At 36.3% G+C, this 27,075-nt stretch overlaps 1 protein-coding gene across 3 annotated transcripts in view; it reads left to right on the top strand.

Annotated features, from left to right (window-relative positions):
* The window catches only part of SLC25A13 (solute carrier family 25 member 13), a 102,345-nt gene that overhangs the window by 51,929 nt on the left and 23,341 nt on the right, over positions 1–27,075 (top strand). For all 3 annotated transcript variants that reach the window (XM_032710344.1, XM_032710332.1, XM_032710335.1), the window contains 9 exons: positions 1,882–2,021; positions 8,054–8,200; positions 9,763–9,901; positions 10,739–10,832; positions 11,009–11,093; positions 13,272–13,356; positions 13,818–13,976; positions 20,731–20,783; positions 21,824–21,904. In XM_032710344.1, the coding sequence (XP_032566235.1) occupies positions 1,882–2,021; positions 8,054–8,200; positions 9,763–9,901; positions 10,739–10,832; positions 11,009–11,093; positions 13,272–13,356; positions 13,818–13,976; positions 20,731–20,783; positions 21,824–21,904 (983 nt within the window). The remainder of the gene's footprint in view (positions 1–1,881; positions 2,022–8,053; positions 8,201–9,762; positions 9,902–10,738; positions 10,833–11,008; positions 11,094–13,271; positions 13,357–13,817; positions 13,977–20,730; positions 20,784–21,823; positions 21,905–27,075) is intronic.

The raw sequence follows: 27,075 nt of genomic DNA on the forward strand, positions 1-27,075 counted from the left end.
GGCTGTCCTGGGGGCACTGACTTTGCTTGGAGAAAATTCTCATAGTGCATTAAGACTTGAAGTTATGAGTTTTATGAATTTGAGGCTAACTGGGGTCAGTCTTTCTGTTTGTAAGTTAAATCCAACTTACTCTTTCACCACTGATTTGCTGGGATCAGTGGGTGCTGTATCTGTAAAGGTGAAACTATTGACTGTGTTGAGAGATGGGAAGATGTCTGCACTTTTTGTCTCTGCTCTGTCTGTGAAGCCTTCTTGCTTTAGAACAAGCTGTCCCTGTGGGTAACACCAACTGCAGGGCATTAGGGGCTGTGCAACAGGACACCTGCCCCTTTCATTTCCTTGGGACCATTTTTTCTTCATTCATGTGGACTCTTCCTGAGATCTTCCTGGCTCTCAGCTGTGCCACTTTGCTCTCACTTTTTCCTGCTTTCTTGCTTAAAATGGGGGATTCCGCACTGGTTGGGTTTCCCAGGTTAGCAGAGCTGCTGTGCCTGGCTGGCATGGACTGAACGAGAAGCCAGAGCTCAATGTGCGCAGAGAGGCGACCTCATGGCCCCAAGGAGTCAGCTCCCACCTTTGCTTGTGGCACTAGTATGAGCTGGAAGGTGGCTCCCAGTCAGAGACTGGCTCCAGCAAGGTGGCTCCCAGCTTGTTCTGCACACAGGCAAGCACAAAGCTGTGCTGATTTTCTCAACCCCAGGCACCAGCCATGCTTGGGAACTGTCTTGCAGCTCTGCTGCTCACAGAGACAGACAGGAGCTCGTGGTTTGGACTCCTGGTCTTTCTTCCACAAAGTGTGAAGGAAACAGACCAGCTCTTGGCCCAGCCTGTGGGTAGGGAGTGTCTCATGGGAACCAGCTCTCTTTGCCCACAGGAACCAGCAGGAGACAAGACCTGGCTCTTGGCTCGTGTTACTGGAGGAGTCATACAGCAGTTAGGAAGGTGTATAGCAGCTGGGAACCTCTGGCCTTGAGCTTGTCTTTGGAAGATATCTTTGCCCTATATTTTTGACTGAGACAAGACTATCACATTGAAGTGGGCACTGTCATTTGAGACAAGTACTTCCTCAGATCTCATTGCTATCTTATTGTTGTTTTCCTTAGTTAAATATACACAATGTATGGTCCTTATTACTTAGAGCTTGGTGTGTATCAAATAGTTGCTTCTTCACCAAAACCGCTGAGTATTACCAGTCTGCAGAGTCTTTTATAAACCAGCTGTGACTACTAACCTGAACTAAACTTTGAAGCTTGCATTTAGGTATGATCAAACATACTTGTTGCGCTGCCCCCCTCCTTGTAGAAGATATTTAGAGTTAAAGTCTGCTTAGTGCTGGAGGTGATGATAAGGTTTTGTTCCTGCCTGCCATGTCTCCTCCATCCCCTGTCCCGCATGTCACTGCTCCTGTAACTAACTACAGAAAAGTAGATCTTGAAATAATTGAAATAAAGTTGATTTGTTTGAATCATGAGAACTCAGAATAATTCAAAAGCCTGAATTATAGTGACACAAAACTTTCATTGTTAGCAGCTTGAAAAGATTATGATGAAAATCGGCTAGCTTTAGTCATCTTTTTATAAATTGTCTTTTAATTTTAATCTTTTCTTGCTTGACTTTGAAACTTGAAATATCTGCATTTCTTCTAACCAAATGCTGTGTGTATAAAACTTCACAAATAAAAATATTATTTGGAAACTATTTGTGAGGGTGATGGTTTTGATGGTTTTGGTAAACAAAAAAAATTAAGTTTACTTTACAACATGTTAGTAATTTATAAGAATAGTATTGTTTTCCTGTTACAAAATATCATATTTGTTTATATGCTTGTCTCTATTGTTGTTTTATTTTATTATTAAATGAACATTTTTCTTTTCTTCCCAGAGGATGCTAAGCAAGTTTTTGGCCAGACCACAATTCATCAGCACATTCCTTTTAACTGGAATTCAGAGTTCGTACAGCTGCATTTTGGAAAGGACAGAAAAAGACACCTAACATATGCGGAGTTCACTCAGTTTTTACTGGTGGGTCTAATACAATACAGTTTGTCAAGAGTAATAAGAACGATGCAAGAATCAAAGTATTTGCAAACTTGCCAAATACTGTGCTGTTAGGAAAGTTGAAATATAGACCAAGTGGAGGCTTCTACAGTCAGACTGCTGAACTTGTATAGTATGTTGATAAATAGGATATGCTATTGGTAAAATTGGTGATTCAGGCTAGCGCAGGTTTTCTCCTTTTCCTTTGTTTTTGGCACCTGAATGCGGAAGGTGATTTTTTTTTCTACACTGCTGTGTAGACAGAGATGTGAAATTAAAAACCTTGACTTTTATGTCTGAAAATCTCCTGTTTATTTAAATCCATGAGTCAAAGAATATTACTGAACATTTTGGATTCACCTGCTAGACTAGTATTAAGTACTTTTGTCTGTAAACAGCATGTTTACCAAATATGTATTTAATTCAGAGATGATATCCAATAAAAATGTTTTGTTGCAAGCCATTTCCACACACTCTCAGATAGGGCAATGCTACATAGTTTGCTTGTGGTATATAGAGAAGAGAATACTACTTTTTGCAAGGAATTCTTGGCTGTTCATACTTGTGGATACTTTGTTACAGGAAGTAAAATATTATGCTAATAAAAAGATAAACAGATTATCTGTATTTCAGTGGTACTGTTAAAAGTAGTTTTTGGTAGGAAGAGTGATCCTTGAAGTGGTGAAACACGTGAGTTTTTATTTGAATGCCTCCTGAATATTTAATGCCTGTATTAGTATTTACACTAGAGAGTTTTCAAATGGAAACCTGCTTCAAGATTGCAACATTTCTTTTTTTCTTGTTTACACAAGTATGTTAGTTCACAGTAGGAGGTGGTATCATTTTGATGAGGAATAATTAAGATAATGCTATTGAGACAAATGTTTCAAATTGACTTTGTAGAACAGAGCCTAATTAACTTTGTATGAAGAGGACGTCAGGTATCATATGATGAAATTGTATTCCCCCAGGTTTTGAACCTACTATTGTAACTCCTAAGTAGCTAAGGCACAGACCAGTTTTGTGACAGAATAAGGAATTAGAATATCCTTCCAGCTTTCTAGCTTTGGAGGTGAGTCCTAACTATTAGGCTCTCTCATCCTGTGGAGGGGTGTTCCTTTCTACTGTCTGAAAGGATTTTTTTGGATGTGATCATATTTTGGGGATAGTTGTATTTCATTTTGGTGTGTCTTGCCACTGCCTCCTTTTTTTTTTTTTTTTAAACTGGCTCTACTGCAAAAGTGAATCTTAGCTAGTTTCAGGGCAGAGTGAAAGGTTGTGTTGGAACATGTCAGTGGTCCTTATAAGCCAGACAGCCCTTTTGGTGATGATCCATGTAGGACAAGAAAGAGGGAGGAAGAACACTGGAGAATGAGGATAATGATTCTGAGTGTCCTCTAGAGAAGTGGGATATGCTTAGGATAAGTTCTAAGGCTGCTAATAAAGATGCTTTCAACATTGGTGCAGGCAGTAAGGACTTTCAAATAAATTAATTCTCCTAAGACTGAAGCTACCAGCTATCAGTACAGTCTATTAGGATGCTCAGTCAGTCCCAGTAACTGGGTACATCTGTTGCTCACTTTCTAGACCTGTAAATCTTTGAATCACATAAGTTTCCCTGCTGATTTATTATAGATGCAGAAGTTTGGGCACAGAAATGGTTCTCAGCACAAGCTGGAGAGTTAGTGTTCACAAGCATAGAAATCTTCCTTTAAGCTCTGTAACCTTTGGTATTCAGCCTTTCCTTCTGACATTCTGCCTGCGCGTGAGTCAGTCTTCTTGATCAGGTGTCTAGACCTTGGACCTTAGACAACAGGAGACCACAGTGGATATCAAATTACCTTTCTGCATTCCTGATGTGTGAATGCACTTACATTGCACTTAACGTGGACCTGATGGTTCTATATGGTGCTTCAGGTACTGCTTTGTAAGTACAATGCAGTTTGCAAATTTTAATGTAATAATCTAGCTAGATTCAAATTCTTTTACATTCATGTTTGATATCTGTCACAGCATTTGAGCTAATCATCGCTTCTGGCAATGCTGAAGGTACTTGGAAAATAACATTTGTATATTTTATCCATGCACGAGATGGATCTCTTGTGGCTTTAAATAAGAAGAGTTTATATGGGATTCTGAATATTTATATCGTGCCAGCACTTTTTCTGTCTGCAGTAACTGAGATGCCTGAAAGTATAGCCTCCAAATTCCTTGGCTCTAATACAGTTAACAATCTATTTGCATCAACTTAGAGCTCAAGGTGTGTTGTTTTACCCTGCTTCTCATTTTGCTAGCTTAAAATTAGCTCATATATCTCCAGTATATATCCATCACATCTGTTTGAATATGGTCATGTTCCATCATCACTTAATTGGCAAGTCTGCCTTATGAAGAGCAACATCAGCCCCTTTCTTGGCGTGTAGAATCTATTCCACAGGATGAATTTTAACATATGCTTATATGTGGGCCTGGTAAATCCATTTCCACGTTGTCTGGGAATTCATTTATGCCCAGCGTATTAGTTGATGAAGTAGTACTCTCTGTAATTGAACCCTGGGATCCGCTCCAGTGCAAGGATTGTGCTGTATCTGGTGGCTTGTAGATCCATTGGGATGGAACGCAAACATAAATTTCTACCTAAGTGGAAAGTAAAGAAGCTTTTAATGAGCTGTAAGTGGAAGCTGAGGTGAAATCTCTAGATAGGATATAATTTCATTAAAATTCTAGTGCCAGTGTGCCTGCCATGATGTACAAGTTGATTTTTCACAAAGTCATATGCTACTTGGGAGAATTCTAGACTTCCAACATCAAGGAAGAAGCTCGTTTTCTATGTATATCTAAGTTCACAGAAAGTCTAGTCAGAGAAGGTTCTTTAGGATGTGTGATTTGTATTGCAAAGTAATGAGGATTGTGTTTCTTTAAACCTTTATGTGTCTAGGTAAACAAAAAGGGACCGAAATAGGTGAAATAATAAAAATTATTGCAACTCAGATAGCAACTCTGAAGACTACAGCTTTGCTTTATTGTTTTTCAGTTTATTTTTAAGGTGTTATTTTTTATATTAGCTGCATACACCCAACACAGGTGACGTTACAAATATCTCATAATGAATTCCAGGATAAATTGCTGGCAGCTACTGAGCCTCATTTTGAAATGTCGTGCTGTGAGTTATCTCAGCATTCAGGTGTGGAGACTGAGGGGATAGTCTTTCTTTTGAGGTAAAACACTTCAAGGAGTTTAGTGCATTGTTATGCATTGTGCAGTGATTAGAAAAGTGACATGTCTGGTTTGTTTGTGACAGACTTTATAGGTGAAATTTAGTTTTGAGACTGTGTTACAATGTAATGGTCTGCACGTTCTTGTATGCCATGCTGCCATCCATGGTCATGGTTTGGGAATGTCAGGTGGCTGAAGATCCCTATGCTTCTTTCCACTTGGTGTAAGTGGAAGACATGTAGCACTGGTCAAAATAACTGTAGCCTAGAAGGTCTCTATCTTTCTGAGAAGGTGGTATCAATCTCCTCTATCTATTTGCAATATGCTTAAACCATTTTGAACTGGAACTTACATTCTGAACTAAGGAGGAGGTGTGAATAGGGAGTTCCAGAAGACTGACATCATCCCATTCAGGGTTTTGTCTTGCTGTCTGTCTGCAGCTAAATGGCTTTTTTCTGACTGACAAAAAGATGAGCAAATGGCAGCACTGAGTCCTTGACCAGGTGTTTTAACCAAGCGGGATAATTCTTTCTAGTGCTAGTGCTCAACTGTAGTACTAGTAGGCTTTTTGCAATTAGCTAGGTGATGACAAGAAACATGCACTTCATGTATCTCTTTGGAGTGTAAGCCCTGCTTTGTACTGTGGCTGAGACGTCACTGTCAGCCAAAGTCCCACCAATGGTATACACACCTCCAGACTCACTGATTGTCTACAGGGATGGTAACAGATTGGACTTTTGCAAATGGTGTACAGGTTTTTTTACTGCATTTTAGTGCTGGATTCTAACATAACAACTGCCAACAGTTTCAGTGGTTAAAACAAACTGAATGAGGGAAGGAGAAGAAAGCAATATTCAGAGTTTCCCATGTAATCCTTTTGCTAAATAAAATTTATTTTTTCTTTGGTGATGCTTCCATTTGATAACAAACACCTGCCAGGTGGTGAGTATTTAGGATGCAAGAGTTTTTTAATTCCTTTTCAGAGCTCTCTGCCTCCCAAGTAGCTGCCAGCCTCAAGCTGACGAAGTCTTTTCGTGTTCATGTGCTCGTCCACCATAAACCTTCCAAAATTGCTTGCTTCCAAATTTCTGTTCAAATTATAGTCTCGAATGAATTGAAGTAAGAGCTTACATGGCTGCATCCAGCCAGAGTGAGTATTATTGCTGAATTGTAACAGCTCCACATAGGGGTCTGTAATGTAAAGGAAACGTGGCAGAACTGAAATTGTACCACTTCAAATTATAAGCCCCACAAGCATTTCGCATCAAAAGAAGAAATTTCTGAATAATTTTGTGAGTGAAGCATGGATCAGTCCTTTCCCTCCATTCCTTTCCTTCTTCTGCTTAATGTAGTAGGAGGTTTTCATTGTACCTTTCAGGTCATGGTACAGTGTTCTAATTAGAAATTAAAACTAAAATTGGGGCAGTCAGGAGGCAAATGAAAAAACAATCATGGTTTGAGTGGCAGCGTGAGCTGAATGAACAGAAGGAGGGAGGGAGTGGCAGATGCAGGCCTCTGGCATGTCTGATCCTACTCTGTCTGAATTTGCCTTTTGCCTTTCACTCTTTATTTCCTTGAAGGCTGCTCTAAGACAAATATCAACTTACAGGAGATCATATTCACTATGAATACAACATGATGGTGGTTCTTGACTAGCCTGAGTCCTGGATTAATATGTCTTTTAAGGCATATATTTGCAAATATAATGGAAATAATTGGATAGTATCATGGTCCACCACAAGACTTGCTTAGTATTTGCTGACATATTTTTGCTCTGATTCCATTTTCTGAATAACTGATTATGAGTATGTATTCAGACTAAGCACTATATTTCCAATGAAGAAGTTTTTATAATCCTTGCAGTTTAAAGGGAAGACATGACAATGATTTGTTTTCCTCCATTCAGCTGAGAAATACAGATTGGGAACTCTGACTACATCACCAAAAGATATATTTCTGGTTTTTTGTAAACCTGTAGAACTGAACAAAATGTTCACATGTATTATCAAGTTACTATCTGTGCTTGATTGTTTCTTTTAAATGAGAAAAAAAAGTAGTCTAACAGTAATTTAAGAAGAAAGGGTGAAGGTCACAGTAGGAAAGATACAGCTATGAGGGATTAAATGCCTTTTTTTCTCCTCTTTTCTCTCAGTGGTACATTAGATTCACAAAATGATATTATCGGGGAGTTGTATCAGATAATGCTTATGCTCGTTACTACTGTTGAAATATTGAGAACTGATCTTTAATCAGTCACGATACAAGGAGTTCTGAATTAAACTGCTGGTGTCTTTTGTAGACAAAAACCTTTATGTTTTAAATAGGGATGCTTTTTCAGGGAATGCTTTCCAGATTAGTAGGTTTCTACATGGAAGTCTCTGATGATTGCATTGTTCAAGGAGTAGTGAGCGCTTTTACTCAAGGTATTTTGACCTGCTGTGACACATTCAATATACTGGATAATGCACATCATGGAACACTTTAATGTTCATGAGTGGGAGATTACCTGCACTGGGTGTTGATATGTGTCCTCCGTTTCTCAGTTAAATGAATTGCACGATGTAATGTCCAGAAGGCAAAGAAATCATGATGTTGTCCTAGATATTGAGCTCAATGATGGAGACCATATATGCTCCTGAAAGAAAAGGCCAAAACTTAGACGTACAATATCCAATTAGATTAAATGTAGTCCTGTTTTGTTAAGTATGAGAAATCTTGTAGGACTGCATTATTTATATTAAACCTAAGTGTTAAGATGATGATTTTGAACTTAACTATTTTTTTCCCCTGTATGTTTTCAGGAGATACAGTTAGAACATGCAAAACAAGCTTTTGTACAGAGAGACAGTGCTCAGTCTGGAAGAGTCACAGCTATGGACTTCAGGGACATTATGGTCACTATCCGGCCACACATGCTGACGCCATTCGTAGAAGAATGTCTAGTAGCTGTGAGTAGTTTTGGTATTCCAGCTGGCAAAGACCTGGAATACAGATGTGGGATTCCTTTTTTATGTACCTTGACCACTTTATGTGACATGTTGAACATCTCAAGGATGTATGTTTTAAGTTCAGCAGTTGTTATCTACACAATATGCAAGTTAACCCTTTTTGCAGAATACGTATCCTCAATGTTCCTGGTCTCCTGAGAAAAAAGACAAAACATGTATATGGACCTTAGTAATGGCCTACAAATTAGCATTTTCCTGGCTATTTGCAGTCACTCCATCATAGTAGACTGTGTCAGTATGTCAGAACGCCATTGCATCTCACTTAGGATATCCTTCTCGAAGAACTTGGTTTGTAGTGTAAATTCTAAGCTCCTGAGTGTAATTTACAAGTACCTGGGACAACTTATGAACCAGAACATTACCCAAGGGCATTCACTATATATTGACTGGTAGTTGTTACACTTGACTGTACATTTTGTATCAGTTTGAAGTGCACAAACTGAATTAAATACTGCAATTCTGCAATTTTACTGAAGAAATTAAAAAAGGTACATTTGGTTTTGACCACAATTTCTAATCTGAGGAATTTGTAGTAGCACTTTCCAAGTAATGCAAAGCCTGGCTATGTGCAGGTTTAAAGAAATCTGTTTTTCTTTGACTTGCAAGGAAGAATTCCAGGGAAATGTGTGAAGTGATGAGAATTGCAAAGTCTGATCAGAATTTTGGAAGATGCAAACAGCAAAAAACATAGCCAGAAGACTTAGAGACTGACAGTGAGATCTGATACTTCCATGGTTCCCTCACAGTCTTGTTATCAGCTTTCTCAGGTCATATGCTCTCTCATAAAACAACAGATAAGATTTTGATTTTTCCCTCAAGGTCAATTAAATTTTGGCAAGCTTATGCATTTTTTTCCTGAAATTTGCTTGATCGCTGATTTTGTAATTTAAATAGAGAATTGATCCAGTAATTTTTGTATGTGCAGACCCAACACCACTTCAAAACAAAGGTTTAGGTTCAGTTCTCACCTGAGAATGAATAACTGTTTGAACCTTTTTGTTCCTATTATGTTTGACTGCCTGATATAAGACTGAGAGCTTATTGCTAGTTTTCCATGACTTGAAATGCCTGTGAATTTAAATGTTTCAGTTGACTTTTTTCAGAATGTGTTTTGATTTTGTTGAAATTTTCTGTATAGTAATATGCTTTACATGTAAAAGTAGATTTCCTCATTACTAGAAATAAGCCAACTTATGAAACATTTCCAACTGAAGCAGTACTGAAATTTGAACTTTGTAAATTACTTCTAGTTATGTTGTTATAATCCTGCATATGTATTTGTTTAGATTTTTAGGATGGGGGAGTTTTTTATTCTGGTCATGATTAGTTTCAGTAACATAATAATCTTTCATAGTTTTCTTTATTTTGCACATTTTTTTAAAAAGCAAGCCCATGCTACTGTTGTTCTTTTAAAATAACGTTTGAAAATCTTTATTTTGATATTTTTCCTAGTCTTGTAACAGTCTCCTTTCTCTTTTCTTCTTTTACTGTCTCTACTCCAGGCTGCTGGAGGTACCACTTCCCATCAGGTCAGCTTTTCCTATTTTAATGGATTTAATTCTCTCCTTAACAACATGGAGCTCATTAGAAAGATCTACAGTACTCTGGCTGGAAATAGAAAAGATGTGGAAGTCACTAAGGGTTGGTGGAAATGTTTGCAGTCTGGAAGTTTTCTTGGGCATTTGGTTGGGGCGGATGGAGGGAAAGACCCCATCTGTATGCTTTTAAATCAATGGGAGGGGGAAAAAATCCTGCCTCGTTAGCATTCCTTGGTTTGCCACTCAGTTTTGTACACTCCTGTTGGAGTCCACCCTCCAGGTTTTTCATTTTGTTTCAATCAGAAAAAGGTCCTAGTAAACTGGTGGTGGGGGCAGGGTGAGGAAAGTATGTAAAGATATTTAAAAGTTTCAAAAACTTCCTAGGACTCCTGCCAAATTGGCAGCCTATTAAAGTGACCTTCAAGGGTAGTTGAAGAATTCCATAAACTTGTATTGGCGGCACAGTAAGCTGATCTACAAGCTTGGAACAAGATGTTATCTGCTATATCTAACCACTTTTATAGAGAATTCCCTGTGCAATGCCAGAGTTTCATTAATGTGGCCTACTGGGACTATGCATGAAAAGTTCCACATCCCTTGACTCCTGTTTTGGGGGGTTTTTTGTTTGCTTTTTATTTTATTTTTTCCTTCTGACCTGCAACTGATTGATACCGTATGTCAGATATCCTAAATTCTGCTGGTAGCACTAAGCTTTAAGACCAGAGAGTTGTAGTTACTTGCATGAAGGACAGACTATTTAAATCACATGTTTATGTAGTGGCAAAACCACTTTTGTGTTGAATCAATTTTATTCCCCTTTTACCCCCCTCCAGCCAGCCTCTTGTACTTTATACTAAAATATAGAGCAACCTTGGGGTGCTCTGGATTATTTCTTCTGGTTTGATTGCATTTTCTTTTCTGTATTTTTATTCTGTTGCAGAAGAGTTTGTTCTGGCAGCTCAGAAATTTGGTCAGGTTACACCCATGGAAGTTGACATCTTGTTTCAGTTAGCAGATCTTTATGAGCCACGGGGGTAAGTGAAGAATTATCTATCTTCCTCTCTTTCCTTTCCTCCTCTCTAGTTCTTGGAAAGAGTAGAAGGTGATGTTGGGGAACAGGAGAGTGTAGTGTAGTGGCCACGTGCGAGTAGCTTCTTGAGATCTGAAAACCCGTCTCTAAGCAAACACTAAGCTGAACTAATTTCTTCAGGCGCATGACGTTAGCTGATATTGAAAGAATTGCTCCTCTGGAGGAAGGGACATTGCCCTACAATCTGGCAGAGGCTCAGAGGCAGGTAAGAACAGAATCTAGTATAATGCTATTCTATTATTTGTTTCCAGTGCCAGGTAAATAGATAACCAACTTTCTTCTGTGTTGTCATCTAAGTTGCTTTTTTCTTGTGTTTTGTAATATCTGTGAGGAATACCATCTTATTAGAATTTATTTTTAGCCTGTGTCATATTCTTTCCATCTCTTCTTTGTGCCCCTTTCTCTTGGGCTATATTTTAACAGGTCAAATGTAATTTACTTTGGAAAGATAAAATGTATAGGAGTGTCATCCCACCATTCAGTAAATATTAGGTGTATACTTAATTAAGGTGTTTATGTTTCGTGATTCTGTTGCTCTCTGTTCTTTTTAATGAGGAAAAGAGACTTCCTGCTTCATATATGATTGGTAAAATTCAGTATCTAGCCTATTAAATGGCAGCCCTTGTTCTGAACATACATCCGTGTTCCTGGCTTCAGAGTGTTCTCTGCTTTGCTTTATGCTCTGCTGAATATCAAAATAGGAGACATTATGTATAGACTAACATCACAGTTTCAGTAAAAACATTATTATTGTCTTCATTTCCAAAACCTATAGGGTATTTACTTTCAGTGATATAACCACAAATGAACTTTTTTTGTGTTTGAGGCAAAAAGAAATAGGAGTGTTCTTTAAATGTCAAAACCTATTGATCTTTTAGTTTTCATATTATTTTATTATATTTTAGATTTTCCTTGACAAGTTTCTATACACATAGATTTAAAACTAACCCTTCTGTTTCTCTCTGTCTCTATTTTAAGGCAGTCTTAACTTTGTGTCTTGTGAGACCAAGGGGTTTTTTGTTGGTTTTCTTTTTTCCTGCTCTGGGTCTGTGCAGAGGCGCCAGTTTGACCACAATGAGTTGATGTAGGCTACATTTTTAGGACTACCAGGCCATAAGCCAGGCCTCTGTGTGTGTATGTACACATGCGCCTCTTTTGCTTCTCTTTTTTCTTCTCCTCCCTCCCCTACATGTGAACACCCCCACCACCACTCCAAGACAGTATCTGAGGTGGTGGTTTGTTTGTGCAGTGACTAAATGTTGATGATGCTGGGATGAATTCAGATGAGCTGGCTCCCAAAAGCTCACCATCTATTCCTAGAAGACTCCTAAAGGAGATAAAAGCATTTGCATTGGGCTGAATGTCAAGGAATATAAGTTACAATAGGTGGCGGTAAAATGTAGCCAAAAATGTGGTGATGAAAGTAACAGCTTCCTTAGTTTTTGCTTTGGGACCATTGTCTTTGCTAGTATGATTTACATCATTCTAAGAGGCTAGGACATATGAACCTGCTTAAATCTTACAATTTCTTCTGCATATATGTCCTACCTTTTCATTTTTCCCATTCAATTCTTTCTTAATGTCAGCTGTTTGATGCTGAGACTGAAAAGATTTTCAGCTACATTGATACCTTCAATTTCTTTTCTGGCCGATTCCACCTACATTGGAATATTAACTAAAACCTTTTCAGGAAAATATATCCATATATTTATTTTGTGCTTTTACTTGTAGTATTCTAAAAAGAATGTATTACAAAAAGTGATAGTAAGTATGGAAGGTTTAAAGCCCCTGCAGAACTTCTTTTTCTTTATTATTTTCTTTCATCAGATAGTAATTTTAAATCTGGAGCACTTCTGAAATTTATTTTTCATTGGGTTGAATCTAGCACTCATAGACTGTGAACGAAATGAAATTGTGCAGGTGTTTTATGAAACTTTATTTTCCTTTAGCTAATATGCATGAACAGAGCTTTCATACTTGTTTTGATAGCCTGAGAAGTAATAGATACACCCAGTTTTGGCGACAGTAGAAAGAAATTCCAAACTGGAGTTGCTTTTAGCTGCAGAAAATTAATGACTTAAGATGCAATATGTATGCCCTCATTTAGACCACATTTAGACCATTGATTTTAGAGTTGCATAATTTTGTTGTAGTATCAGTCGATTTTCTTTGCTATTCCAGTCTGAAGAGGCTGTGTTATATGGAACTTACAAATCAGTGAAAAAGAAATAATAATTGCAAACAAAATCTGCAGTGTATTGTGGGATTTTTTCCAGGTATCTCTGTTCTTAGATCTATTTGCTCATGAGATGTTCTCTTGTGAAATATGATGTTCTGATTATTTTTCTTCTCTTTACTTTTGCTTTAAATTCTGCCCTGACAGAAAGCTTCAGGTGCTGCGTCTCGACCTGTTCTCATCCAGATTGCAGAATCAGCGTACAGGTTTGCCCTTGGTTCAGTTGCTGGAGGTTAGTCATGGCTGAGCAAAAGAAGATTCATCTTCACTGTTTGGGTTTTTTCTTCTTTGCTTTTGCCCTTCTTTCCCTTCTGCATCTCATTTAAGAGTAGAAGGCTTCTCAGACTTGCCCTTGGAGCTCTGTCTAAGGGATGAGATAACTGTAAGATTGAAGATCATGTAAGATCATTTGGTCTGCAAGTGTTTTGGAATTTATGAGCCATTGGAGTTTCCAGGTGGTGTTGCTATCTGATTTGTCACCAAACAAGTTTCAGGAGAACGCGATTAACAGTGAGGTAGGGCCAGGAAGTGCTTTTGGTTAAAACTGTGGGAGGTAGTTTAATGTATCCAGAATATATCATGGAGAAAAAAGATACAACTGATATGTTAAATGTAAATGTGAAAGATGATAGTTGCAGTCAAACACTGCAAATGCATAATCATGTTTTCTTTTACCTTGATTTTTATTTGTAGCTGTTGGAGCCACTGCAGTCTACCCAATTGATTTGGTAAAAACTCGAATGCAAAACCAGCGTTCTACAGGCTCTTTTGTGGGCGAACTTATGTACAAGAACAGCTTTGATTGCTTCAAGAAAGTGCTGCGTTATGAAGGTTTCTTTGGGCTTTATAGAGGTAAGTTTAAAAGGTAATGATAAGATATTAATAAGAGTTTCATGCCACTTTGGATTTTTAAGCATTTTTTGTTAAGACTGCAGTTTTGCCTAGTTTGTGGTTTTGCTTCTTCTCTGTTAGAGGAGAAAGGTTTGCAAACTTATTGATAATTAAAACTTCATTGTAATGAGAACATTTCTGTAGGACCTCTCTGTCCTGTCCCTCCTCATCTGCAGTAGGGCAACAATAGCAATTTCCTACAGCAAAAATACACTGTTAGTCAAGTTTTCATTTCCTTAGCAGTCCTTAGTACCAATAGTGTTTTGTCCTGTTTGGTAAAAGTTAGATCATCTGTGAGTATTTGTTGTTTGGTTTTGGGGTTTTTTTGTTTTGTTTCACAGTTCTTTCTTATCTGTCTTCTTTCTATTTAAAAACAAAGAAAATAATCTTGTTATTAACCAGATCTCTCTTTGTGATATGTTTTACACAAAAAAGTTCTCTCTGAACCAGTTGCATTTGCATGACTAATCATTGAAAATAGTCATCTTTATCAGGTTTTATATGTACCTCTTCTTAGCTTGTCACTGTGGGGTCAGCCAGAGCAATTTGCTGGGTTTCAACCCACTTAGCTATATATATATGTAACCAATACACCCAAGTTAGGAAGTTAGTTGTTTCAAGCTGCCTTTGTAGTCAGTGCAGAAGGCCCCATTGAGGACTCTCTTCAGGATGTAAATCATCCTCACTTTGGATATCTTAGATCTAAGTGCCTGTTGTTAGATGGTGGCTTTTCTTAATTTATTTTGTCCTTGTCCCAGTTGTGGTATCAACTCTGTCAGTTCAGGTAACTCAGAAGGAATCACAAAGAATCAGGAACTACTGCATGAGACTGCAGTTCTTCTCTGTCATAGAGTTAAAGTAAATTATATTTCTGGTGTCCCAGTTATTGAGATCTTTTATTCCTCTCTGCCGTATCCATTGAGGATAATTTCAAACTTGAAATCTTTATTTCATTTTTAGTCAGAAAATTCATTTTTGCTTAGAAACTTTTTGTCACTTTTGAAAATAAGAATAATGAAAGAAATTAATTGCTAAAAGCAGTTGAGTCAGGAATGAAGAACAGAGGATTTTGATACAATAGTGTAATGATCGGGCAAAACTATGCGCAATTAAAAAAAAAATAACAGTTTATAAGACAATGTGGGAAACAACATTAAAACTAGGTGGTGTGATGTATGTGCACTCTATCACATATGACCTGAGTTAGTGGAGGTTGGCTAAGTGGTTCTGTGCAAAATACAGACTCTCTAATTATTTCAGCACAATTGGAGATGGGAAAGGTCTGTTATTATTGACTGAGTTTGAGGCAATTTTTGGAGTGGACATAATAATTTAATAAAAGCTACTGACATGGTCTCTAAATTGTAAGGCTTTATAACAATCAGAATCTTTGAAAGTCCTAATTTGTCATTAAAGAGCCTGCAAATGTATATCTGCTTCTTCCAGGATCTTGAAAGAATAAATATGCAGAATTCCACTATTACCTGCTTCTGTCTTATTGAAACTCTGAAGCACAGTGGTTTTTTCACCTGGAAAAAACCCCAAAACTCAGAAATGTGTGTTCTTACCTCCATTTGCTTGCCTTGTCTTTGGAGTGATTTTTTTCTTTGCCAAATTTAGGGAGCTTTAGGAACCTTCACCAGTATAGCTTGTCCTTCCATTCCCCATCCCCTTTACTACTTTTCAATCTTCCAAGTAATACTGAATAGTGAAATCTCAGGTAGTTTAGTGGATCTGAAATTCTAAACCCAGGCCAATAATCTAATTTCTGGATTATATAGTAGAATACCATCATTTCAGAGGCAAATTGAGACCTATATTTCTACAGATTCTCTATTTCAAGGGCACCCTGACTTAGCTTCTCTTTTAAGGAGTCAAATAAAGAAAACTCCTTAAAAATCTGGAGCTTCCTCCATGGAGTTCTTTAAATTTGCATTGTTACTTACTTTCTAAGGAGATGATGCTGGAGAAAGTTGAGCAACTGAGTGCAGAAGGAAGTTCCCAGTTCAGTTTAAGAAGACAAAAAATTTGAAAGAAGCATTTTATACATTAGGATAATTACCCAATGTAATGCAGTATACATACAGCAAGAATCATCTCATTCTGGTCTTGAATACTACACTACATAAGACAAACTACAGAGTACATTACTTTTTGCTACTCATCAGTAGCTGCAATTCTTTCTTGCGCTGTGATGTGTTCAGACTTAAGTCAATGTGGGTGGTTTTGTCCCCCCTGAAGGAGGGAGTAGTCACTGGTAGAGTTCTCCTGCTTAGCTGAATAGTGATGCAAAACCTTTTAAAAAACAGTAGTAGAAACATTTGGAGGAGTGGTCCCTTTGTCATGACGCACTTCAAGCAAGCAGTAATTATAAGCCCCACTCTGAACTCAGGTATTTCAGATGATATTTTTAACACCAGGCACATATTTCCACCCAGTGAAGTGAATTGACTTTTCTTTTTTGTATCATTATTTTTTTCCAAACTTGGAAACCATGTTCTAAACCACCATCTCAGGTAAGGATAAATTACACCATCTTGTGGATATAAAGAGAGCACTAAATTTTGTTTGTTGTCAGTTTGGTACTAAGGGTAATCAATGTTTCCACTGAGAAGATACTTCGATTAAAAAAACTCCACAAAGCCAAACATTATATAAATCTCTGCAGTTTTCATAATATGCATTATTTGAAAGCTGTGTTTTTAGATAATTTTTTTTAAGACTGTATATTTGAGAAAATCTTTTTATCTGTCTATTTCTCAGCATGGCTAAAAAGAATACTTATCTCATATGCCTGTAATTTACTACTGTGTCTACATTTATACCTGAAATGCATATTTAGAAACTTACAGGTATATATGTACATATATGCAAATATAAGAAAACTTTGAAAGCTGTGATTTGTCAAGATCTCTTCCAACTGATGAGGTCACCTACGTTTCTTAATATTATTTAAATCAGAAGTCCACCTGATGAGTCACAGACTGCTTCACAGTCTTAAGCAGTGCATCTAGTAGAGATTATTTCACCTGTGCTTGATAGAAAATTTATGGGAAATTTAAGTACCAGAGATAATTTAAGTACCAGCTTAGGAAAACATTTAGTAGCCATGCTGTTAATGCTACTTTGCCTAAAGGGTGGAAAAGACAGGAAATGCTGTTGAAGACACTGTCATCTGTGATTGTTAACTGTTTAGGAGCTTGTTAGTTTTATTTCTTTTGATGGTACTTCTGGCACTGCAGTGACTCCAAATGCCATCTAATCTTAGATTTTAATCATTTGTTCATCATCCAGCTTCATTATTACTGATGGACTCCCATGCTAATGATACATCAAGACTGTGGCTGAAGCTTTCCTCCCAAATTAGGCAATGAAGTACCATCTCTGTAGAATGGAAATACAAACCATCTTGTACCCCAAGTTCTGTCAAAGCACAAAGTTTTCAAGGAATACCCCCTTTCCAGTCTGAGGGAGCTTTACTTGAATGGCAACTGGTGATTTCAATTGCTAGTGTGAATCCTGCAATGGAAAAATTTGGCAGTATTCCATTACTGCCTTTCTATAAGATGCCCAAATGGTTTCAAATATTTTACCTAGATGGAGCAACAACTCCTTCAGTCAGTGGGTTTTTCTAATATGAAGGGAAAATTACATCTGTTACACAGTGTGAAACTGAAGTTTCCCTGTTAGACATCTGAAAAAATACTTTGTCCAAATAAGATTTTTTTTTAACTCAGTACTATCACAACTGGGCTGGATGAGCTGTTGTATATTCACAATGTATTTAGACTGCTTTCAGAAAATAACTTGTACAGTGTCACAAACTGAATGCAGCTCTTGGTGCTCTCCCTTGCATATACCTTCACCTTCCCATAGCATCCTACAACGACAGTGTCAAATATGAAGAGGCACATCATAATTGCTACTAAAAAACCTTGGATATAAAAAATTGCATTGAATAATGTTTGCTCTGTATTATACTAGCAGGCTGCCTATGTGCAAAATGTTATTCTCTGATGTTATAAAAGGCATATATTTTTAAGACACTGTCAGACATTTCTAAGCCTGTTCTCCATCAGTGTATGCATCATATTGCTGATCTGCTAATGCTTAGTAACACTGAAAAATTCCCAGCATGTCAGGATAACCCCAATGGAAACGTGACATTTTCATATGGGTCCCTTGATGTGCTTGCTTTCTTCCAAAACTTAGCATCTTTATCATGTTTAGAAATCTTTGAACAGTGTTTCAGGGCTCCCATCAAAACAATTAAGAAAAGAGAATTTAATTTTGATGGTCATAGCATATAGAATGCACAGGTACCACTTAAAGATGGCTTTATTGCATAGGTATGAGATCAAATGAAGGGTCCCTCTACCTTCCTAAGATGCTGGACACAGTAGGCCTTGCTGATGTCTGGCAAGGCTATAAAATGCAGTTTCTATATGCTACCTTTTTTAAATACTGTAATCTATCCTGCAGTAGACATACACAGCATTATCTGAAATTAAACTTACAAAGGACTTTTATATTATAAAATCATATGTGAAGTAGAGAGAGAAAAAGAGAAAAATGGTCTGAGTTTTTGGTTGTCCGGTTGGGTTTTTCTGCTGTTGGATTTTTTTTTTAACAGCTACCTACTCTATTTAATCTTTCTCTTCTACCTTCAAGTTTTATGGAAGGTTTTGAGTTGTAACCATCCAATTCAGATTTGAGTGCAAAAGGAACGAACCAGGTGGGAAAAAATAACTTGTGCCAAGATAAACCCGTTTTTCCTGCAACTTTACAAGTGTCTTTACAAATGCAAAGTCTTGGGAGCTGAAAAATGAAAAATGGTTAAAAGGCCATCTTCAAATCAGTTCAGTGATTTGTCCTGCTTATGTTGCTTCTAAAACTAGAGCTTTATATAGATCACTAACTGGACTATTTTTATAATTTCATATCTTGGTATTTTAGAATGTCTTTTTCTGTGATTTATTTGATAAAATATGGCTTCAAAGTCATGTTATATATAACTCAGGTGTAATAATATATGTATATGCGATTTTAAAATTAATTATCTCTGTGTTATTTTGCTTACAGACCTGCTCTAATTCTACTGGATTAGGTTTAGGATTAGGTAGTGTCCTTTTAAAGTATATGGAACATTTTTTTAGTCTCTGAAGATATAAATTCCTTAGCTGTAATGTTTATATAGAGCCACACATGTCTTATAGCAAGATGTAAATATTATAACAATTACAAAGATAATTTTGCAACGAAACAATCCTTTTTGTTGTATATTCTTGTGTTTTCTTCATAGTGCTGCATATAATGTAATATTTAATTACACAATTCTATGTGTCTTAATGTTTTTTCATTGAGGTATGAATTCAGGTCACCTGTGCAAGTAAAACTGTTTAGAAATTCAAATTTTGAAATTTAACCTGCTCTGCAGAATTTCTTTTTGTTTTGATCAGCTGTATATGAACTTAGTGTTACTGTGTCCTTTTATTTTAATATTCAGTCATAGTTGTCTTGGGTAAATGTTGCATGTATATGTACTGTATAAGGACATTAGTATATAAATATGTTTGGGCCTTCTGATACCACAAGTCAGATGGTGCTTTTCTTCAATGTCATTTCCTTATTAAGAGCATCAGTAGGAACTAGTAAAGCTGATGGATGGTAGCAGGATGGAAGAATATGCTAAACTAGTGCGAGTGTATTTTTGTCTGTGTTATTCTGACATTTGACTCTACAGGAAAATGCTTTTCAGCAAGTTAACTTTTAGAGGTGGAACATTAATTGTCTTTTTTCCCAAAAATAAAACCATGGATAGGTGAAAATGTCAGGCTTTATAGAAAATAGGCAAAGGTGCTGCCTGAGCTACTAACACAAACGGGTCTGTACTGGGAGCTCTAGCTGCTGTGATTTTCTCACATTTCTGGATGGTGTCCTAATTTCATTATGCTGATGAATGCTTGCAACACCATCCTAGCCCTAGGCTTTGTTAGCAAGCTTTGCCTATTTTTAGTCTGTGTCATTCAAATGTTTACAAAATATTGACTGTTCACTTCAAGCAAGTGAGGCTGACAGTCAGAAATTCACATTTCCAATTCTGTAGCGAATCACTTTTTAACAAAATAAAATAGGAAATTCCATACCTGGAAAGAAAGCAGCATAACTTCCTTTGTTTTAAGAACTGGTGATTTACCAGGGCAAAGAGCTCAAGAATGCAGTCATACATGTTTGAATGTTTTGCATTATTTTGATTCCTATCCCCTTGGGTTCTGCCATCTAATGCCATTGTTTTTGCCAGAAAAAGGTACTGCACTTATGACATTTAAAGTGGGTGAATTGCATATCTCACAAAATTCATTAGAATTCATTAGAAAGTCTTGATTTTTGTGTGAAGATGCAGAAAATGAATGTTAGTTTAGGACAGTACAGAAACATAGTTGTCAAATCTGAACTAGTGTTTAAGCATAAAATGAGCTAGTATGGATATAAAAAAATAAAGAAACCAGTATGTATAGGCAGTGGTAGCACTTTAAGTGGTAGCACCAAGTTTGTTCTCAAAATTGAATGTTTAAGTACTCTCATTAGATATAATAACACAAAATTGCTGTAAAAATCGCCCGTTTCTGGGTGCTGATCTCTACATATATTTGTTGATTTGTTTATTTAAAACCAAGTTACTCGATGGCTTGAATTCTCTATTTCCATGTTACAGGTCTGTTACCGCAGCTATTAGGAGTAGCACCAGAGAAGGCCATAAAACTAACTGTAAGTTTGCAAATGGATGGTTTTCACGTTTCTCCACATTGTAAAGGGCATCAAATTACAATTAGCCTGTTAAGGATTTTTATCCTTAATGTGTCAGCAACATGGTAGAGTGTATTCCTTTATTTTACTTGATACAAACTTAATTACAAAAAGCACAAAGCAGCTGTTAATATCTGACCTGTGAACAGTATCAGTGACATACAAGTCACATGCAGAGGTATATATGTACATTTTAAGAATCTTACTGAAAACTTATTTTTGGACTCACTCCAAAATATAACAAGCTTATTCAACTTGTTCAGCTCATCTCCTTGTTTGTAAGTCATGCAGGCCTTCAGTTTCATTTCTTAGTAACTACTGTTGGACTAATAATTATGAATAATTATTTATTGGACTTGGAGGGCTTTTGTTTTTGTATCTCCACGTGGTTCCTGTATGTATGACTCTGGCACAACAGGAGGTTATATGAGCATATAATCAATTGTTGGTAAGAAAGGAACTTGTTTGCATGATGTTTTTTCTAAATGTTTTACTTCTGTAATTTTGTTATTTCTTGAGTGATTTTAAGGCACTGAAGAATTTCTTATTATAACCCAATAATAATGTATTGTTTATTCACTGATAAGCTAGTATTCACCAAAGCTAGTAGTATGAATTTAAAAAAAGGTACTTAATGCTATTAATTGAATTGCCATTGTATTAAAACTTAGTATTGAACATTCTGATATTAATTTGATATTATATTTAAATGTAGTGAGCATGTCTAAAATATTAAATTATTTTATATTTTTCAGATTTTTAATTTAATTAGTGATTTATATTTTTTCAATAATAAATATTTGAATTATGCTTCAAATTTTTGTTAGAAAGAAAATCATAGCTTTAGAATATTTAACATAAAATCTAAGATTTGTTTGATACCTTGTAGCTTGGTAACTTCATGGATGTATTTGCATTTTCAATTGCACGGAATTTACAACTGATGAATGTTTTCTCTGACCTTTTAATTTATTGACTTTCATAAATATTTGTTTTTTAAGGTTAATGATTTTGTGAGAGATAAGTTTATGAGTAAAGATGGCTCTGTCCCACTGCCTGCAGAAATTCTTGCTGGTGGCTGTGTAAGTATCTTTGATTTCCTTCATATGAGAGTCATGAAAATGCGGTGTGGAAGATGAACTATGTGGACTAAGGCTTCTGTTTAACCACAGATCCGGTTCAAGAGCAGACTCTACTAGAGCATCTCAGTTCTTTCCTAGATAGGCCAGCCATTCTTGATGAAAGGGTAAATGTTTCTGTGCATCATGCCTTTTAACTGTGCTCTATAATTCTCACAGCTTAGAGTTTGTTTCCTTAATAAAGAATGTGTTTTTATTCATGTTGGCTGTAGCTTATGGCCTAAAGAGGATTCATGCTAACCTTTACAGAAGTTAATAATTAGTTACTACTTTGTGGCACCCACTCTGCCACGTAACTTCTTTCCTGATGTGTTATTGCAGCCACTAATTTTCACTTTTTGCAGTGATACTTGCTTTTTGAAATGGCAAAAACTACTCATGCTTCTTTGAGTTCATAGCAGACGTAGGCTGTGTAATGTTAACTCAGTGCATAATGCATTCCTGAATGTAGGTTGTATTTAAAACCCACTAAGTTTTTAAGAGTGTTTTGCTTTTACAAAGTAGTATCTTAATGAACAACTGGCATATTACTGAGTAAATGATAATTCTTCATGATTTAGTCTAGTTCTGTCTGTTCATATACATTACTGCTTACTTTATCTGGTGTATTGATTGTTCAAGCAAATGTAAATAGTTAGGTAGAATGAATAGTTGTTCAAAGAACAGTGCATTCTACAGATAAAGCACACTGTTTATTTAAACCAGCTTTGATCACTGGGGCAGAGCAATGTTGGTATATTTTCAGTCTGTCTTTGTTGCTGCTGTCATAAGACGGATGAGGTCACATTTTCAAGCAGCTTCTACCTGTGTCGAAAACTACAGTGAGCAGCAACTTAAAAACAAATGCTTGTGTCTTAACCTCAGTAGGTGCAGAGATCTGTGCTGTATGTGCTTGCAGAAAGTGAACTGCGATTATCTGAGCCTCAGGGTGCAGTGGCTCAGTTGCATTACAGGCTGAGAAGCCCTGGCTTTCTGTAATTCTCAGGAGATGGGGCAGGATTTGGCTGCTGTCTCACTGCTCCTTCTGTTTGATCACTGACCTGTTGTAGACTGCCAGGTAGGATCCCCTTGTTCTGTAACTTTAGGAGCACTCAGGGGAGAAAAAAAGAAGGGGAGGGAGAGAAGAATGTGGGTCTCTAAAGCCCTAAATGAAAAGCATGCTGTAAATGAAGGAAAAATGCAATAAAGTGCTTGCAGAGTAAAAAGTATTTGCCTCTTACACTAATAAAAAGTCTCATGAACGTAGCAGCCATAGAGAATTCAGCAAAATTTTCATTTAAAATGTCATTTGATCTAGAGTTTTTATTTTACAGACTGCTGTGAATTTTTTAATGCAGTACAAGAAGCACTCTTTATAGAGACCTGTCATTCATAAGAATGCTGCAGCAAGCTTTTTGCCAGTAGTTCACTGTAAACTAAGGATCTGCTTTTAGAGATAGGTGGTTTGAGATGTATTTTAAATGTGCTGTAAATGTTGACTTGTCCTCTTTGATATTAGAAATTAATATTAACAGTGAGATGCTACATAAAGTTGTAGCAGTAGATGTATGGTGGCAGAGTGCCCTGAGTTTTCTTTTAACTGGAATGCTCCACTTAAGGGCATAGTTTGGTGCCAGGTAGATAGGTTGCAACTTGTTTCTTGTGCAGGTGGTCTTTGGGGATTTTTTTGTAATTTTAAACCCAATTCAGACTAGCAACAGAGACTCTCATTACCAGCAGTGCCTATTTTTTGGGGGTTGAGTTTTTTTCTCATGATGTAAAGATATGTGTAAAATATGAGATGCCCAAGACAGGCTTTTTTCCTATAGCTTTCAGCATTGTATTGGCCTAACTTTTTGCCTTCGTTTAAGTCATCATGAAACCTGTGATTTCACTGTGGAAGCAGCAAGGACACTGTTGAATGCTTTTGAAAATTTTCAGTCTTGGATTTTTACCCAATTTCACAATGTAGTAATCGCTTATGTGGGAGGCAAGAAGACAGGAGTGCATAATGTGTTGGAGTCTAAAATGGGGAAACCAACTAAGATGAATTTTATAAGACACCTGCCCTACCACCTTTCAGCTTTCCACATCTAATTCTCAGCTGGGATTGTGTTACAAACACAGATTTACATTTTCCTTCTTCAGTGCTTCTGTTTCCTTAGAGTGTATTCATTGCTTGTGCAAGAGCTGTGTGCTGGGATGCATTCTAGATTGTAATGTTTTAGATACCAGCCTGTATTCACCTAAGAAAGGGAGGACAAGCAGATACTTGGATGGTTTGGGTTGTTCAGTAACACAAAGGGCTTTGAAGGGGTCAGTATCACCTGACTAGCTCCACTCTGCTGTTTGCCCAACCATTGCCAGGCGTTGACTTTTAAGTCCCCAAGGAGTTCGCTTTGCATCATAATTACTGAGAATTAATACACATGGCTGACTTTTGCACTTGTAACTAAAGCTGATTGTTTCATTGAACAAGTCTTTTTCTGTTTTGTAAACTGTTTTCTCTCCTGAAAAAAAAAAAAAAGAAAGAAAGAAGAAAAGAAGAAAATAGTTCTTTTATTTCATGACCTTGTGGCACTTAATTCAGTTAACAGCCTGTTTCATAGCTTTTTATTATGTGAAGATGAAAGCGATAGTTTGGTTGAGTTTTTTGGGGACCCCCAAGAATATAATTAAAAGTATAACCTTTATACTTAGGAAGGGTTGTTATGTAAATTACTAACTCAAAATTACCATCTCCTTTGTTTGTAAGAAATTTTCCTAGTGACTATAATATTTGTTATGCATAAAAAGTATATGTAACTTTCATATTTGTGCAATGCCTGACACCCACCATGAACTCTGGTCTCCGCTGTGCATTTAGGACTCCCATCACTCGTGCAAATCCTATATAGCCCTTGTCATTATTAGGCTAATAAAAAGCTTCAGTTCCAAGGCACAGTGTAATGATACTGTAGAGCTAGGATCTGCTGAGCATCTGAATCACAAATCTGACTTAACCTTATTGAATGGAAATGTGCACAAATATGCTACGTTTGATTTCTGCTAATGCTATAACTTACCTTTGGGAGTTCTTTAATAAAAAGATGATCTTGTATAAGCTATAAGTATGACTTGAAATCTCTTTTTTTAGAGTGGCAATAATCTTGAAGTTTCTGTAGCTTTCTTTCATGGTCTTTCACTTGTTTTTTTATTTTAAGTAAAAAATAATTGTAAGTCATACCAAGTTTAGCTGCTTGCTTCTTATAAACTTAATTCACTTAAAGGCTTCTGATAAAAATAACCTGATTTTTTTTATGTAGCTCTGGTCATTATTTTTTTTTTTTTACTTATATTAACCAATTGAAACCTCTGTTTGTAAAAGCGTCATAAATATTATATTTGGGGTTTTGAGGTATCACCTTTAACACTAACTTTTAGGTAAGACAGTCGTTTTACTTAATACCTTAAATAAAACATTTCCACATTTAATGAAAAATTTACGTTTGAGTAACTGGGATAGAGATGCAAATATGCAAAATTGTAAAACAGAAAAAATCATAAACCAGAAAAAATACTAAGAAAAACAGAAATATTATATTAGGATGACTAAAAAGAATTAACTATATAATATATGTTGCCTTGTCTGCATATATTAATACAATGATATAGGTAAATATGAGGCTAAATTTTCAGCAAGAAAAGAGAAATACATTTTGCTTTATTAACCTTTGCTTCTGCTCTCCCTCCTCTTTCCCAGCACACACAGTCTTTTCATTCCCAGCTGCTCAGTGTGTACTCACTATTAGCCAGCTTAAATCATGTAGCATGGTACAGTTACAGATCCCATACAGATCTGCTTTTGTTTAAATTGTCAAGACAATTTTAGATGTATTTCTAGAGACTTTATAGTAATCGTAATAAAGTTAAAACATATTGGACCTGCTTGGACAACCTCAACTCTGCTAATGGAATATAAAAATTAAATACAGTTAAGATGCAGTGCAAAATCCTGTCCAGAATTAATTTTTATAAAGGAATGTAATGTGAAATTCCAGATAAATTGTGCCAAATAACAGATCCAGTGCAAATAGTTTTATTAAGCTACTTACAATATTTATTTTATGTTTCAGAGAGTAATAAAGATAAGTCCACATCTGAGCTGCATTTTCTCTGTGGCATTGTAATGGAGATAGAAGGTATATAGACTGCAGTTCCCACACTTAGATCTCTTACTTGCAAAAATTCAGGTATTTGGAAGTTTCAGACTAAAGGAGACTGAAGGTGTCATTCTTGCTTTCATTATTCAGAAACCTAAATCTGATAACATTCTATTATATTTCGCAAGGGAGGCTGAGCTGTGGGTAAAATGAAACTGAGCATTATATTTGCCAGGGGAAAAAAATCTCTGCATGTATATCTGAAAAAAAATAAAAGGCAAACAAGTGCAGTTAACACAGAAAAGTTTTGGTCTAGTTTATTGGATAGTTAAGTAATGATGGTCGTCTTGATGATTGCTCATATTAGCTTTGAAAGCAAATGGCATATGTCTCTTGAATGCTTAAAAGATTTATTCTCAGAGGTCTATTCTCCCTGTAGTTAGGGAATGTAATTCCCATTACTTTCAAGTGGAGTTCTACCTGCATGTGTATGCCCAACATTCACATATGGTTTAAGGAAAAGTTCAGAAGCTCCTAAAACATACTTTTTTTCCTTGATTAAGTTTAAAGCTGTTTTCTTCTTGCATAAAATTTATGTTGTTAAATGAATTAATTAGATTTAAAGTCTATTTAATATAATGAATATAATGTCACAGAATATATTATAATTAATTAGGTATTTTTATAGTGTAGTTTTCTTCTCTGAACCACTGCAATTGTAGTTATTTTCAGCATACTGAAAATCCTTTAAACCTAGTGTAAATTTTTGGTATGAAAACCCCAACTAGATCTGGACTTAAATTTCAGTTCACTTTTGGAAACTCGTATTTCAACACTGCTCTGTTTTAATCGTCTCTGATAAATTTTCATCTAATTTTAGATTTAAACCTTATGATGAAGTTTGGGAAGGCAACATAACAGTAACATGATACCCCTTCCAAGAGGTTGTATCAAAGAGTGGGAAAGTTCCTGGTGTAAAAGTTCCTGCTTTTC

The sequence above is a fragment of the Chiroxiphia lanceolata genome, chromosome 1, assembly GCF_009829145.1.
Source record: "Chiroxiphia lanceolata isolate bChiLan1 chromosome 1, bChiLan1.pri, whole genome shotgun sequence".
NCBI classification, from domain to species: Eukaryota; Metazoa; Chordata; class Aves; order Passeriformes; family Pipridae; genus Chiroxiphia; species Chiroxiphia lanceolata.